Genomic DNA, 15,090 nt, shown 5'->3' with positions numbered 1-15,090 from the left:
TATCCGACTGTCGGATGAAAACGATGCACGCTGTGTAGTTCTTACCTGCTATTTCTCCTTCACTTCCTGTATCTTCAGGACATCCAACACGTCTCATGCATTTCGTCGCACCGTGTAGTTCTACCCTAAAGGGCCAATGGATTATTCCAACACCCCACCCCTCCAACATAAACAATAGCTAGCCTTGAAGAACATACACCAGTCATGTTTTGTTTAAAAAAAAATCCTTTTTTTATTATATATTTGTACAAACTGCCTTTTTGTATCCACATTTACTGCCCTTATTCATCAGACTGATCTATCCGAGTGGAGATTAAGATGCAGAATTATGGCCGGCATGCTTAATCCACTAAATTATCATGAAAATCACTTTCTATGTATTTCACAAGACGAGAAAAAAAACAAAAAAACGAAGACAAGATGTTGAGGTTTATCTCGGGGATATGCGAAGTAGCCCAGTGCTCGATAAAATGTGCAATTAAAACTTTTGTCAACCTGAAAAATATATACAATTTATATGCGTCGACAAGGAACTGTTAAAAATCATAATCGCTACGGATTTAGGTCTTAGAATCTTCTGTGCAAACTGCATTGTGACGGAGCTCTCAGCTGTTGGTCGTAACTGGACTGAAAGTGGAAGCATTTGGCTACAGATCACTGCATGCTTATTGCTGGATATGGATTCGCTCATGTTGCTGGAGGCCTATCGTGCGAGGATTTTTATTAGATTTGCGCACATTTCAAAAAATTCGATGGTATGGCTTCCAGGCCTGGGGAGTAAGTCGGCGTTGGAAGAGTCCACTGATGAGGTTAAGGAGGACGGCCCTGAGCCGTCTGAAGACTTTGCTTGAATTTCAGGATCCGAGTCGTTTCTTGGAGGTCGGTAATTGCTAATGGAGCCTGATCTCCTAGGGGTGGCGCTTTCCGACTTGGATTCAGTAACTTCATCTGAAAAGAGCAATATGTTTAATTCTTTCCAAGAATATTCCTTGATTTCGTTGTTTAAAATGTACAATAATCTGTAATATAGAAGTAATTTAACAGCGGCAATTAAAGGGGAAGGAAAGCTACGGAGGCAGATTATTGCCAATAGATTAGTGTAATAGCTTGTACTATTGTGTCTGTATTTATTCTGTAGAATACTTTACCATACCTGCTCTAGAAGCTCTCTGTTTGTTTAGGATAGCAGCTGCCATTTTAGCTTACTATGACATGGCGTCCTGCTGAGTCTCTCCCTCCTCACTCATAGCTCTGGGCTCAGATTTCAGTCGGGGGAGGAGGAGCAAGCTGAGCATGCTCAAGCCCTAGCCCTGGAGGTTTAAAGGGACAGTTCAGTCTGAAAATAAAAACTGGGTAAATAAATAGGCTGTGCAAAATAAAATAAAACATCTAATATAGTTAGTTAGCCAAAAATGTAATGTATAAAGGCTGGAGTGACTTGTTAGTTAGTCATGACTTGAAGGGGGCACATGGGACATAATTGTTCAGTGAGTTTGCAATTGATCCTCAGCATTCAGCTCAGATTCAAAAGCAACAGTTATGACCCATGTTGCCCTCCCTCAAGTAACCGATTGGTTATTGCCTGGTAGCCAATCAGTGGAAAGCAAGAGAGCTGCAAAGCAGGAAGTAGTGTTCTGGCTATTATGTTACACATCCAGTCACTCCAGCCTTTATACATTACATTTTTGGCTAACTAACTATATTAGATACATTTTTTATTTTGCACAGCCTATCTTTTTACCCAGTTTTTATTTTTACACTGAACATTCATTTAAGCTGAAAACAGGAAGTCTGATACAGAAGCCCATGTGTACACAATAGAAGGAAAGAAATGTGGTGTTTCTTTTGACCGAGGACTCAGAGCAGCATTACTTTGAGGGTTTTACTGGTGTATTTATATAGACCTTTCTGATAATGCTTACTTAAATGTAGCCTTTCCTTCTCCTTTAACCTGCCAGTATATTTTGGAGAGTATGGGAGGAAACCCATGCAGACAGAGGAAGAATATACAAGCACCTTGCAGATAGTGCCTAAGTTGGAATCAAACTCACTGAACAGTGTCCTAAAACCAATTATGTAGTTCTTCCCGATTTCTTTTCCATCTGAAGAGCATTATCAGAGCTAGGCCTAAAAGTACAGGTGCCCAATGCAAGAGCCGCCACTTGCAAACCTGCTCCACTAAACCCTGGCGACCTGCTGACTCCAGCCTGGAACTAACAATAAATATGTGCTATTGGATAAAGAGAAGGTGTTCCTCCGATTGCCCCCTAGTTACAATTGTACTTACACTGCAATTTGTTCAATGTAAGGATAAATGAAGTTGTTGATGTTCTTTTCATTCTCATAATGCCCAGGTCTTGTTTCAGCCGGACACGGAGTAGAGAGGATCTCTCTGCTGCTCTGATTTAATGGCATTTTTAAAGGAGAACTAAACCCTAACTAAAGAAGTAGCTAGAAATGCTATACATGATGTTTTGTGCTTCTGTACCAGCCCAAGGCAACCACAGCCCTTTAGCAGTGAAGATCTGTGTCTCCAAAGATGCCCCAGTAGCTCCCCATCTTCTTTTCTGCTGATTCACTTCACATGCTCTGTGCTGCTGTCACTTACTGAGCTTAGGGACCCACTCACAATATACAGTACACATAGAATAGAAATGTCACAATATAAGGCTGATTAGTAATTAATACAGATAATTACTACATGGCAGCACAGAAACCAGTGAAATTAGCATCAGAATTTAATAATCAGCCCTGTAGCATCAGCTTTTATTACAGGGGAACCTCATTTTCTGCTGGATAATTAGTGACGACCCCTAAGCTTAGCTTCTCAAAACTGATGAACAAGGAAGTAAAACAGTTTTCCCCTTCCCCACCCCTAATGTGCATATGCAAATTAGGATTTGGTTCGGTATTCGGTCAAATCTTTCGCAAAGGATTCGGGGGTTCGGCAGAATCCAAAATAGTGGGTTTGTTGCATCCCTAATCCCTAGTACAAGGTAATAAAAAGGCACAACATGTGAATTCGACTATCCAAAAAGTAGCGCAGAAATGCCACATACCGTCAATGCTGCGGAAATCCAGCAGGTAAGTTCTGCTATCCACTTGGTACAGCTGGAGGCTCATCTTAGTGCACATGCTAGTCACTGGGTTCTTCCTTCTCACACGCAGGTAGTAAGGATTCACAAGCTTAATACAGGGAAAAACAAAGAAGGAAATTCTTCTTACTTGAAAATGGTTTCCATTTAGTTCACCTTTAAATTAACATATAGTATTATGTAGACAATGTGCAATTGGTCGTCATTTTTTTGTGTCCCCCCCCCCCAGCTTTTTGTTTAGCAGCTCTCCAGTTTGTTATTTCAGCAGCTATCTCGTTGCTAGGATCAAAATGATCCTAGCAACCAGGCAGCGTTTTGAACAAGAAATGGAAAACAGAATAGGGCCTGCATAGACCGACAAGTAGGGATGGGCGCATTTTTTTCCACCTTGTTTTGCCATGGAAAAGTCGCCCATAGACTTGTATGATCAAAATAATAATAATAATTAAAAAAAATTAATAAAAAAAACGCGTAAACACCTATAGACTTTAATGGGCAATTTTTGGCAAAACGAAACGGGCCAAATTCGCCCAAGCCTACCGGCAAGTAATAGGAAGTAACAATAAAACCAATGGCTAGAGTACAGCGCAGGTCCATTTTTTGTAACCCATACCCGACCCATACCCGCAACCCAGACCCGCAACCCACATCGCTGTCATTGTAAACCGGAAGTGACACCATCAGAAGTAGGTGTGATCAGAAAAAAGGAGTAAAAATCACTATTGAGAAGACCAGCGGCCAGAACCGCGTCTATACCCGCACCGGAACTTCTACCTGCAACCCACAGGATACCGCGAATCTTTGTGGGTAAACCGCGGGTACCCGACCTGTTGCAGGACTCTACCAGTGGCGTAACTAGAGTGGGCCGACCGCTCCCCAGCAAAAATATCTTTAGAGGGGCCCGGGCCAACCCGATCCCCCATCCTCCCGCCCACTTCCCGTCCCACCTCTACCCCACCCAGTCCCACCTCCAGCCCACGCTGACTACACCCACTCCCACTGGACTTGCATCCCCCCCTTCCTCGCAACAGGTAAAAGAACGGCTGGGGAGGAGGGGGGTTTTATTAGCTATAGAGGAAGCCGACCCCACAATCCGGGCCCCCCTGGGACTACGGGGTCTGCTTCCTCTATAGTTACGCCACTAAATCTCACAGAGCAGTCGTTTTTTACTGCAAGGGGTCAGTGACCCCTATTTCAAAGCTGGAAAGAGACAGAAGAGGAAGGCAAATAATTAAAAACTGTAAATTTAAATAACAAAAATCATTGCGAAGTTACTAGGAAGAATAAAAATTCCATAACATACTAAAAGTTAACAGAGGTGAATCATCCCTTTAATATTTTGCATATACATAAAACTATAGACCCTCAGCCCTTAAATGGACTACTCTGTCGTGTAATCTCTTCCCTTGTTGTTCTTCCCAATGTTAAAGGGGTGGCTCACCTTTCAGTTACCTTTTAGTATGTTATAGAATGGCCAATTCTAAGCATCATTTCAATTGGTCTTCTTTATGTATTTTTTATAGTGTTTAAATTACTTCTTCTTCTGATTCTTTCCAGCTTTCAAATGGGGGGGGCCACTGACCCCATCTAAAAAAAAAAGCTCTGTAAGGCTACAAATGTATTGTTATTGCTACTTTGTATTACTCATCTTTCTGCTCGGGCCTCTGCTATTCATGTTCTCTAATTCAAATCAGTGTGTGGTTGCTAGGGAAATCTGGACCCTAGCAACCAGATTGCTGTAACTGGAGAGCTGCTGAATAAAGATCTAAATAACCACAAATAATAAAAAACAATTGCAGAATATCGTTCTCTACATCATACTGAAAGGAAAACAAACCGATTACAGATTGAAAGCAAAGGGGAATTACCTTCCATTCATAGCCCAGTTGTTTCATTGCTCGGCAAACCTCGGCCATAATATCATTTGGTCGGCTCTGACTTCGAATGCCAAGATGCCATTTGGCTCTTCTTACACCAACTTGGTGTTTGGTCTTTTGCGGGTTCAACTCATCGAGTGTGTGCCGTTGCCGAGGCGACTCCGCTATTAAAAAGGGCACTCTCTCTGGGTGAGGTCGGGATATAGGAGGCTCTTCCATGAAGGAATCCGGAGGACTAGTTGCCAAATAGAAGTCTTTGGCCTCGTTCATTATCCTGCGATTATCTATGATCAGATGGTAGGCGACGGCTAATGGATCCTGGTGGTTGCGACTGTACAAGCAGCTCAGCACTTCCTCCTCCGTACACTCACACTTATCACACACTTCCTTTAAGGCTTCGTCATCGATCATATTTGTACTGTACGATGGGTCCTCGGGAAACAGATATTTGGGAAGATCTTGCTTGAACCATTCGTGTTCCCTAAGTGGCAGTACAACATGGCAATGTTTACGAATACAATATTAGATTTTTGCAAAAAAAAAAAAAAATTATATATACACACATAAATTGGTGTGTAGGTGCATCTCAGGTCATTTTGCCTGGTCATGTGATTTCAGAAAGAGCCAGCACTTTAGGATGGAACTGCTTTCTGGCAGGTTGTGGTTTCTCCTACTCAATGTAACTGAATGTGTCTCAGTGGGACCTGGATTTTACCATTGAGTGGTGTTCTTATATCTACCAGGCAGCTGTTATCTTGTATTAGGAGCTGTTACCTTCCCATTGTTCTGTTGTTAGGCTGCTGGGGGGGAAGGGAGGAGGGTGATATCACTCCAACTTGAAGTAAAGCAGTAAAGAGTGACTGAAGTTTATCAGAGCGCAAGTCACATGACTGGGGGCAGCTGGGAAACTGACAATATGTCTAGCCTCATGTCAGATTTCAAAATGAAACATGAACAAATCTTTTTGCTCTTTTGAGAAACAGATTTCAATGCAGAATTCTGCTGGAACTGCATCATTAACTGATGCATTTAGCAAAAAAAAAAAAAAATTCAGACGAGACTATTTGCCACCTAAAACCTGCCGAATTCATGTATAAGTCAATGGGAGAGGTCCAGTGACCAATTTGCAGAGGTTGGTAGCCTTCCTGACATTCTAGTTTGGTCGAAGTCGGTAAAATTCGTCCGAGATTTAGATATTAGATTTTTCTAATATCTAATTTAATAGAGTTAAAGAAAACTCACATGAATTCAAAATTCGAACCTTGATAAATCTTCCTCTAAGCGCAGACACATTCTAAGGTGAAGTGGATTAGATCAATGGAGGCCATCAGAGCGCAAATTACAGGGGAAAAGCCACAACCAAAAACTGATGTGGCTTCCCTGGATGGAGTTAGAGAGAAAAGCTGGGTCCAACATGAACCCTTCCCCCCCCAATGGCATTCTGAGTCACGTCACTTGCCCTGTTGGTTTTCACCGTAGCCCTCCACCCACAATAGTGGAAACCCCCTGGAAGTAATTAGTACATTTTGTCTGGAATCAGATTTGTAAGCAGGAAGAGCACTGTTAGGCGGTCTAGGTGAATAGGCAGTTTTAGGAGACACAGCAACTCAGCACAATGTTGTACACGGGGAGGCCCATTTATCAAAGTTCGAATTTTTCTTAATATTTTCAGAAAACAACTCTGACCTAATCCGTACGAGTTTTTTCTCTGTATTTATCAATACGCTTTCCCGAAAATTTGACTAGGAAATTATCCAAACTCCATTCGAGTTTTTTTTTTTTTTTTTTTTTTTTAAATTCAAATTAGATTTTCGAGATTTATCATACTCTGGCCCTTTAAGAATTCGAATACGACTATTCACCTAAAACCTGCCAAATGCATGTACAAGTCAATGGAAGAGGTCCAATGACAAATTTGGAGATGTTTTTTTGTAGCCTTCCTGACATCTGAGGTTTTTTTTTTCTCGGAGAAAAACTCGAATAGAGTTTGGTCGAATTCGATTTGAGCTTTCGGGTTGGTAAAATTCGTCCGAGTTTTAGATATTCAAATTTTTTTTAAGAAATAGCCCCATTATCGAATTGTGTTAAAAAGAGTTAAATTCTATAAAAATATACTATACTTTTATACTAAAAAAAAACAAAACAAATTTTTCGGGTTCAGTAAATAACCCCCATGGAGTGCGGCAGAGTCTTGGGTATTCATGTCAGTCATTTGGGGTCGTTTTTACAAACAATGGGGTCTGCAGTCATTTTTGCAGATCAATAACTTACCGAATATCTTTAATCGTTGCTCTCTTCATGGGATCGACCAATAGCATGTGCTTTAGAAGGCTAATGACGGGAGGATTCAGGTACTGGGGTGTGTAGAAGATGCCGTCACATATCTTCTTAAAAAGTGTTGGCACGTGATCATCATCAAACGGAAGAGTTCCGCAGAGTAAAGCGTATAGGATAACCCCGCAGCTCCATATGTCCACCTCTGGGCCAGCATAAAGTCTGCACATAAAAAGAAAATGGTAGAATAAATTGTCTATTTAGGCACAATAACAGATTTGCTTGGGCCAAAAGGCCTAACCTGTGGGTTTCAGTGCAACTACATCACTACCGCGGGAAATAAAAGTCTCTGCTGAAGGAGAAGTAAATGGGCAAGAGGATATAAAGGGATACAGAGTGCTCCAGATATAAGGCATTTCTGTTGTGCAACTTCGGGGCAGATTTATCAAGGGTTGAATTGAAAATTCTAATGTTCACATTTTTTTTTATGGTCAAAACTGTCAAATTCGACTAGGGAGTTAAATCAAATTAGTTTTTTTTTTTTTACATTTATCATACTTTGACCCTTTAAGAACTATTTAGCCCTTTATGTGACTAGTTGCCACCTAAAACCTTGCGAATAGCCGTCAATGGGAGAGGTCCAGGGATCAATTTGGAGTTGTTTGCAATGGAGTTTGATCAGATTCGATTAGATTCGGGTCCTATCAATTCGTCCGAGTTGAAAAAATTAGATTTTAATAATACACTTTCAATTGGTCGAATTTAGAATTTATGGGAGTTTAAAACATTTGATAAATGTGCCTCTTAAAGGCATACTGTGATAGGAAAATGTATTTAATTTTTTTTTTTTTTAATAGTGCTACTCCAGCAGAATTCTGCACTGAAATCCGTTTCACAAAAGAACAAACAGATTTTTTTTTACATTTAATCTGACATGGGGCTAGACATATTGTCAGTTTCCCAGCTGCCCCCAGTCATGAGACTTGTACTCTGATAAACTTCAGTCACTCTTTACTGCAAGTTGGAGTGATATCAACCCCCTTTGTAGAAATTGAGCAGGCACTTCTAGACAGACTTTTCAATTAAAAAGTATATATTTATTGGAGAACACTAGGACACAGCCTAATGTGTTTCGTATCAACAGGATACTTAATCATAGGCTGAACACAAGATAACAGCTGCCTGGCTGATCTAAGAACAACACTCAATAGTAAAATCCAGGTCCCACTGAGACACATTCAGTTACATTGAGTAGGAGAAACAACAGCCTGCCAGAAAGCAGTTCCATTCTAAAGTGCTGGCTCTTTCTGAAAGCACATGACCAGGCAAAATGACCTGAGATGCACCTACACACCAATATTATAACTAAAAAAAATACACTTGCTGGTTCAGGAATGAAATTTTTATATTGTAGAGTGAATTATTTGCAATGTAAACAGTGTCATTTAGAAATAGAAACTACCTTTAATACATACCTTCCTGAAATAACTTCCGGTGCAGCATAGTTAGGGGAGCCACAGCTAGTTCGTAGGAATTCACCATCAGCCATCATGTTAGAGAGCCCTAAATGCAACAGTTACAAATGGCAAGAGTTAATACTATACTGGCATAAATAACATTTGTTAGCCTGTATTTGAATAGACACAGAGCACTATGGGGTAAACAGGGTAAGCAAGAAGGTAACATTTCCTCCCATACAACATGTAATGCTGTATTTGCATTTATACATGAGTGGGAGTTGCCTTATTGCTTTTAGACTTGGAATCATGGATTCTAGTTTGATCAGACTTTTTTATTAAAAACATCAGAAAAATTAATATTTTGATAAATAACCCCCTCACGTAAACATGTCTAGATATGAGCCTTTTGTTCTACAGGGTTGAATTCTCCTTTAAAGGGGAACTATCGCAAAAAATAAAATGTAACAAACTTTAGCATACCAAAATAGTACGTTTTGCAAATATAATCAATTAAAAATTCTGTACCGTTTCTGAAATAATCAAGTTTATTTTCAATTTCTCTCTCTCAGCATCTGTTTCTCTTCATTCTCTCTTCATGCAGGAGTTGGGTGTCAGATAATCATTGCCAGTTAGATCCAATATATCTTATAGGGGGGCTCCTTTTGCCTAGAAGATGTATTATTATCACTCTATTAAAATCACCAGACATTGTGTCTCTCTACATGCAGAATTTGTGCAAAAGGCAGTAATTTTGTTAGATTTTGTTTGAACTGGAATCAGTTATTTGAGTGAGCTCTAATACATCTGCAAGGAAAGGGAGCCCCCTATAAGATATATTGGATCATTCATCTGACACCCAACTGCTGCATGAAGACAGAATGAAGAGAAACAGATGCTGAGAGAGGAATAGTGAATATAAACTTGATTATTTCAGAAATGATGCAGAATATTTAATTGATTGTATTCAGAAAGTTTCTTATTTCAGTATGCTAAAGCTAATATTACATTTTCATTTTTGCGATAGTTCCCAACCCATTATTCTGATTATTGAGACAGGTGGGGCAAAAGGGGTCTATTTGGGGGAAGTTCGGTATTCATAATTTAAATACACTGGCTTTGCTCTTTTTGAAGACTGATCCGTCATGGAGTTTATTGTGCAGACCTATCACTAGAAACATTTGCCAATAACAAGTTTATTTTATTGCAGTACATAGAGCAAGAAGCTCCAGCAGGAACTGGCTGCCTTCCCATAACCCTAAAGTAGACAAACAAGCCTTGCCAGAATGGGCAGCAAGAAAGTAGAGGCATTAAAAAAAAGCAGGAAGTTCTGACTTACCAAAATCTGCAATCTTTGCATTCATGTGGGCATCGAGGAGAACATTCTCAGGCTTCAAGTCTCTGTGTACAACCATATGTCTATGGCAATAATCAACGCCAGAAAGAATTTGCTGGAACAAGCGCCGGGATTCCTTTTCATCCAACTAAGGGGGGAAAAGTCATATTTAAAGAGAACCTGTAAAATACACATGAGCAAATTGTTGACCTTAGGCTTAAGACCATAAACCTCATAAACACACTAGTGACTGTGCCTAAGGCATACACAGGCAGAGCTTAAAGGAGAACTAAACCCCCTATTAAAAATTTCTTCCCGCTACCCTATATAGTGCCCACTCCCTGCTCCCCTCATCTCGTTGCAGATTCAGCGGAGCTCACGGGCACCATCTTCAGCTCTTCAGGAATTGAGCGCCGTATTGGCACATGCGCAGTTGGAGCAGTCTTCTGGTTCATGACAATTGAGCATGCGCCAAAAGTGATGGAAATTGCCGAAGGGAAGAAAGAAGACCCGATGAAGACCGAAGAGCCAGAAGATGGCGCCCGTGAGCTCCGCTGCGCTGACTCTGCAACGAAAGGTAAGTAAAGAAGTAGGGGCAGTTACAGGAGTTAACACCTAGGCTGGGGGGTAGCGATTTTTTATTAGTAGGGGGGTTTTAAAGGCTAGGGCCAGACTGGGCTGAAATCAGCCTGAAGTGATCCTTGACCGACAAGATTCTCCAATCAGCCCAGATCTTGCTAAAGTTCAACAATATAAGAACTAAAGAAGTAGCTTGAAATGTTGTACACAGCCCGGGCCAACGCGGGCAGGCGACCTAGGCAGCCTGGCCCTGCAAAGCATCCAATACGCGAGTGCGCATGCACGAAAAAAAACAAGTGCGCATGCGCGAAGAACGAAAGTGCGCATGCGCAAATCAAAGATACACGCTAGTCGGCCAGAGCAGGGACCGGACTAGGGGATAGCAGAGAAGGTGCGTGCCTGGCACTCCTGCAGCGAGTTCCGGCCCTGGTTGTACATGATGTTTTGTACTTCTGTGCCAGCCCAAGGCAACCACAGTCCGTTAGCAATAAAGATCTTTGTCTCCAAAGATGCCCCAGTAGCTCCCCATGTTCTTTTCTGCTGATTTACTGCACATGCTCTGTGCTGCTGTCACTTACTGAGCTTAGGGACCCATAGAATAGAAATGTCACAATATAAGGCTGATTAGTAATTAATACAGATAATTACTACTTGGCAGCACAGAAACCAACATAATTAGCATCAGATTCTATGACAGGCAAAACTCAAGCTTAGCTTCTGACCAGCCACTCAAAACCAATTGAGCATGTGCGTGTCACAGACACTCCTAACAAAATCCAAGATGGGAAACTCCTGTGACAGTTTTGAAGGTCTGGATAATTGCTATAACATACAATAGTTCAAAAGACTGCGGCTGTATCGCTGTGGTGCTCTATCCAGAAACCTTGCTGCTCGACTGGGTTCCAATATCCATACGTTAGAAAAATAGGATGGCACACACATTGGCAAATGTGCTTGAATTAAAGTGCTTTTCTTGTGATCTCAAACACAACGTTTCGGAGGCACAACCTCCTTTATCAAGTGTTCTTGCACTGCCGCCTTCTAACCACACATTTATTCTACAATTACTCATTTTTAGGAGTTCATCATTTTCATCCTGGTTACAGGGAAATACATTTTCACAGAGCATTTATAAAATGTGGAAAAGCCGTATAGAGAAGAACTTGTGCAAATCAAACACCTGGGTAATGCAAACTTGGCTTTACGTATAACACACAATCAGCATTTGCCATGCTTCAATGTTAAAGTGGACATATCCCCTGTGACTAGCAGCATATCTGTGCCCCTGTCAAGCCATGATAAGAATCATACACCAGGAGTAGTTGTACTGCACCTCTCAGGCTGTTCTTATAAGGTCCAATAAGACTCCACCAATTTTTTCCTGTACCAAAGTGCAAGCACCCTAAGGGCAAGGACAGACGTGGCGTTTTTACGTTGCGTTTTTTAAAAAAAACAGCCAGGCGTAAATAAGCATAAACTGCACTACCACTCAAACTAATGGAAAACGCACTATGGCAATTCACATGGGGCACTTGCAAGCTGAAATCCGCCACAGGACGCCAGTATCGGCGTTTTTTTTAGCAGAAACGCCAATAAGTCAAAAAACTACCAAATCAATAGACTCTATTGGATCTGCACATTTGAAACCACACTTTACTTAAATCCGCAGCGTATTATAAATATGGCGTCCAAATTCAATGAGAACAATGAGAAGTGCATGTTGGGAAAAGAATCCTACGAGCTGAAAAACGCACATTGATGGTCGCATGTGGTTTCAGTGGCGTATTTATGCCTGGCTGTTCTTTTTTTAAAAACGCAACTTATAAACGCCACGTCTGGCCTTGCCCTAATACCCTTAAAGGGCATGTAAAGGCAAAAAAATAAAATCCAATTTTTACTTTCTTTAATGAAAAAGAAACCTATCTCCAATATACTTTAATTAAAAAATGTGTACCATTTTTATAAGAAACCTGACTGTATGCAGTGAAATTCTCCCTTCATTTACTGCTGTGGATAGGAATTGTCAGACGGTCCCTAACTGCTGAGCAGGGAAACAATCATACTTATGAACAGCAGGGGGAGCCCCCGCCTTACTTCCCAGCCATGCAGAACTCAAGCAGCTTTGTTTATGACGATCCCTAAGCAGCCCAGACCACACTGAGCATGTGCACAGTCTTAGTCTTGCAAAGATGTTTAACAAAGTTACAAGATGGTGACCCCCTGTAGCCAACTTTGAAAGCATAAATTATTTGTTTGATTAGTCTTGTGGTGCAGTAAGTTCATGTTTATATACAGTATACAAAATACAGAATTTCTAGCCTTAATCTATTTTAGACTTTACATGCCCTTTAATGACTATAGACCTATAGCACTTACATCTCATCATGTCATGAAAGTATTGGAGCGAATAGTTTTAAAACAGCTAAGGAAGGTGGTGGAGTCATCCCTTGATCCTTTGCAGTTTGCTTAGCAGCCTCATCTTGGTGTGGAGGATGCCACTATCTTCTTGTTAAATAGGGTGGGTGCTCATTTGGAGGAGGCAGGTAGCTATTTAAGGATTATGTTCTTTGATTTCTCAAGTGATTTTAACACCTTACGTCCTGCTTTGATTGGGCCTAAACTTCTACAAATGAAGGTTGATGCTCACTTAGTGGCCTGGATCAGTAGGCCCCAATATGTAAGAAAGTCAGGTATTATGCCTAACTCTACTTTGTAGTACTGGTGTACCACAGGGGACAGTTGTATCTCCTTTTCTGTTTACACTATTTACTTCTGATTTTAGGTATTCTTCACAATTATGTCACCTACAAAAGTTTTCAGATGACTGTAATCGAGAGGGGGACAGGATGCTGAATATAGAAGTGTAATTGATAGTTTTGTAGGGTGATGTGCTGCAAACTGTCTACATTTAAATGTGGCCAAAACTAAGGAGTTCGTAGTGGATTTTAGAAAAATGAGAACTGATCTTCAACCAGTCTGTATAAATGGGGTTGTTGTAGATGTGGTAGAGGAATATAAATATCTGGGTATTTTAATTGATAATAGGTTGGACTGGGCCAAAAACACAGAGGTATTATATAGGAAGGGCATGAGTAGGACTTTTCTTCCTTAGAAGATTAAGATCATTCGATGTGTGCAAGGAAATGATGCTAATGTTCTATCATTCTGTGGTAGCCAGTGTTATGTTTTTTGGTGTGGTGAGCTGGGGAAGTCGACTGAAGGCGTCTGATGTAAACAGACTTAAGAAATTGATAAGGAGGGCAGGTTCTGTTTTAGGTATGAGATTAGAGGCCTTAGAGATGGTTTTAGAGAAGAAGATGTTGTCTAAAATGATGAGTATTTTGGAAATGATTCTCATCCTTTACATGAAAGTTTGGAGTCATATAGTAGCTCCTTTCCGTTATAAGAGATCTTTTTTACCTGCAGCTATTGTTGTTTTTAATTCTTCTCTTTCAAGCAAGTAATTGTGTTTGTTTTAGTTATTTATGATGTGTAATGTATTTTAATGTAATTATGTATAATATGTGTGTTTTGTGTGATTGTATGTTAAACAAGTAAACTCTAGCATAATAATTTCCCTCGGGATTAATAACGTTTTTATCTATCTTTTAATAGAAGAGAATCACTGCTCTCCACATCAGAACTCGACAATCAGTCCTGCGGCATCAGCTTCTACATACAAATGTCATTTTCTGGCAACCCCTAAGCTTAAGTTTCTCAACAGCAGCCCAGTCCACACTGAGCATGTGCGGTGCCACTGACACTCAAAAGGCAGCCGAATAAGCTCCAAGATGGCAAACATATTAGCACAGCTTTGCATTAAAGGTATAGGATCTATTATGCAGAATGCTTGGAACCTGGAGTTTTCTGGATAAGGGATTTTATCATAATCTGATCTCCTTACCTTAAATGGGTGGTTCACCTTTAAAGTAACTTTTAGTATGTTATAGAATGGCCAATTCTAAGCAGCTTTTCAACTGGTTTTCATTATTTATTTTTTTTTATATAGTTTTATAATTATTTGCCTTTTTCTTCTGTCTCTTTACAGCTTTTAAATGGGGGTCAATGACCCTTTCTAATAATAAAAATCCTCTGTAAGGCTACAAATGTATCGTTATTGTTAATATTCATTACTCATCTTTCTATTCAGGCCCTCTCCTATTCATATTCCAGTCTGTTTAAATTTACTGTATGGTTGCTCGGTTAACTCAGACTCTAGCAACCAGATTGCTGACTGCAAACTGGAGAGCTGCTGAATAAAAAGCTAATTAACTCAAAAAACACAAATAATAGAAAATGGAAACCAATTGCAAATTGTCTCAGAATATCACTCCCTACATAAAGTTATCTCAAAGGTGAACAACCCCTTTAAAGGTAGTCCACCTTCCAAACACTTTTTTAAGTTGATTACAGTGTTTCCAAAGTTGAATGTCCCTGTCTCTGGTGTTTGAGTCTGGCAACTCAGTAATTTA

The 15,090-nt window shown here is 40.4% G+C and overlaps 1 protein-coding gene across 1 annotated transcript in view; it reads right to left on the bottom strand.

Moving 5' to 3' along the window:
- Positions 1 to 212: 212 nt before the first annotated feature.
- prkaa2.S (protein kinase, AMP-activated, alpha 2 catalytic subunit S homeolog) overlaps positions 213 to 15,090 on the bottom strand; it is a 32,379-nt gene continuing 17,501 nt past the window's right edge. Inside the window, 6 exon segments of the mRNA NM_001090413.1 lie at positions 213 to 948; positions 3,060 to 3,186; positions 4,964 to 5,453; positions 7,244 to 7,468; positions 8,722 to 8,809; positions 10,043 to 10,187. Of these exon segments, the coding sequence (NP_001083882.1) occupies positions 704 to 948; positions 3,060 to 3,186; positions 4,964 to 5,453; positions 7,244 to 7,468; positions 8,722 to 8,809; positions 10,043 to 10,187 (1,320 nt within the window). The 3' untranslated portion in view covers positions 213 to 703.

Source organism: Xenopus laevis, chromosome 1S (assembly GCF_017654675.1).
Source record: "Xenopus laevis strain J_2021 chromosome 1S, Xenopus_laevis_v10.1, whole genome shotgun sequence".
Classification (NCBI taxonomy): Eukaryota; Metazoa; Chordata; class Amphibia; order Anura; family Pipidae; genus Xenopus; species Xenopus laevis.
The sequence above is the reverse complement of the archived record's forward strand: the minus strand, read 5'-3'. Positions and strand labels throughout refer to the sequence as shown.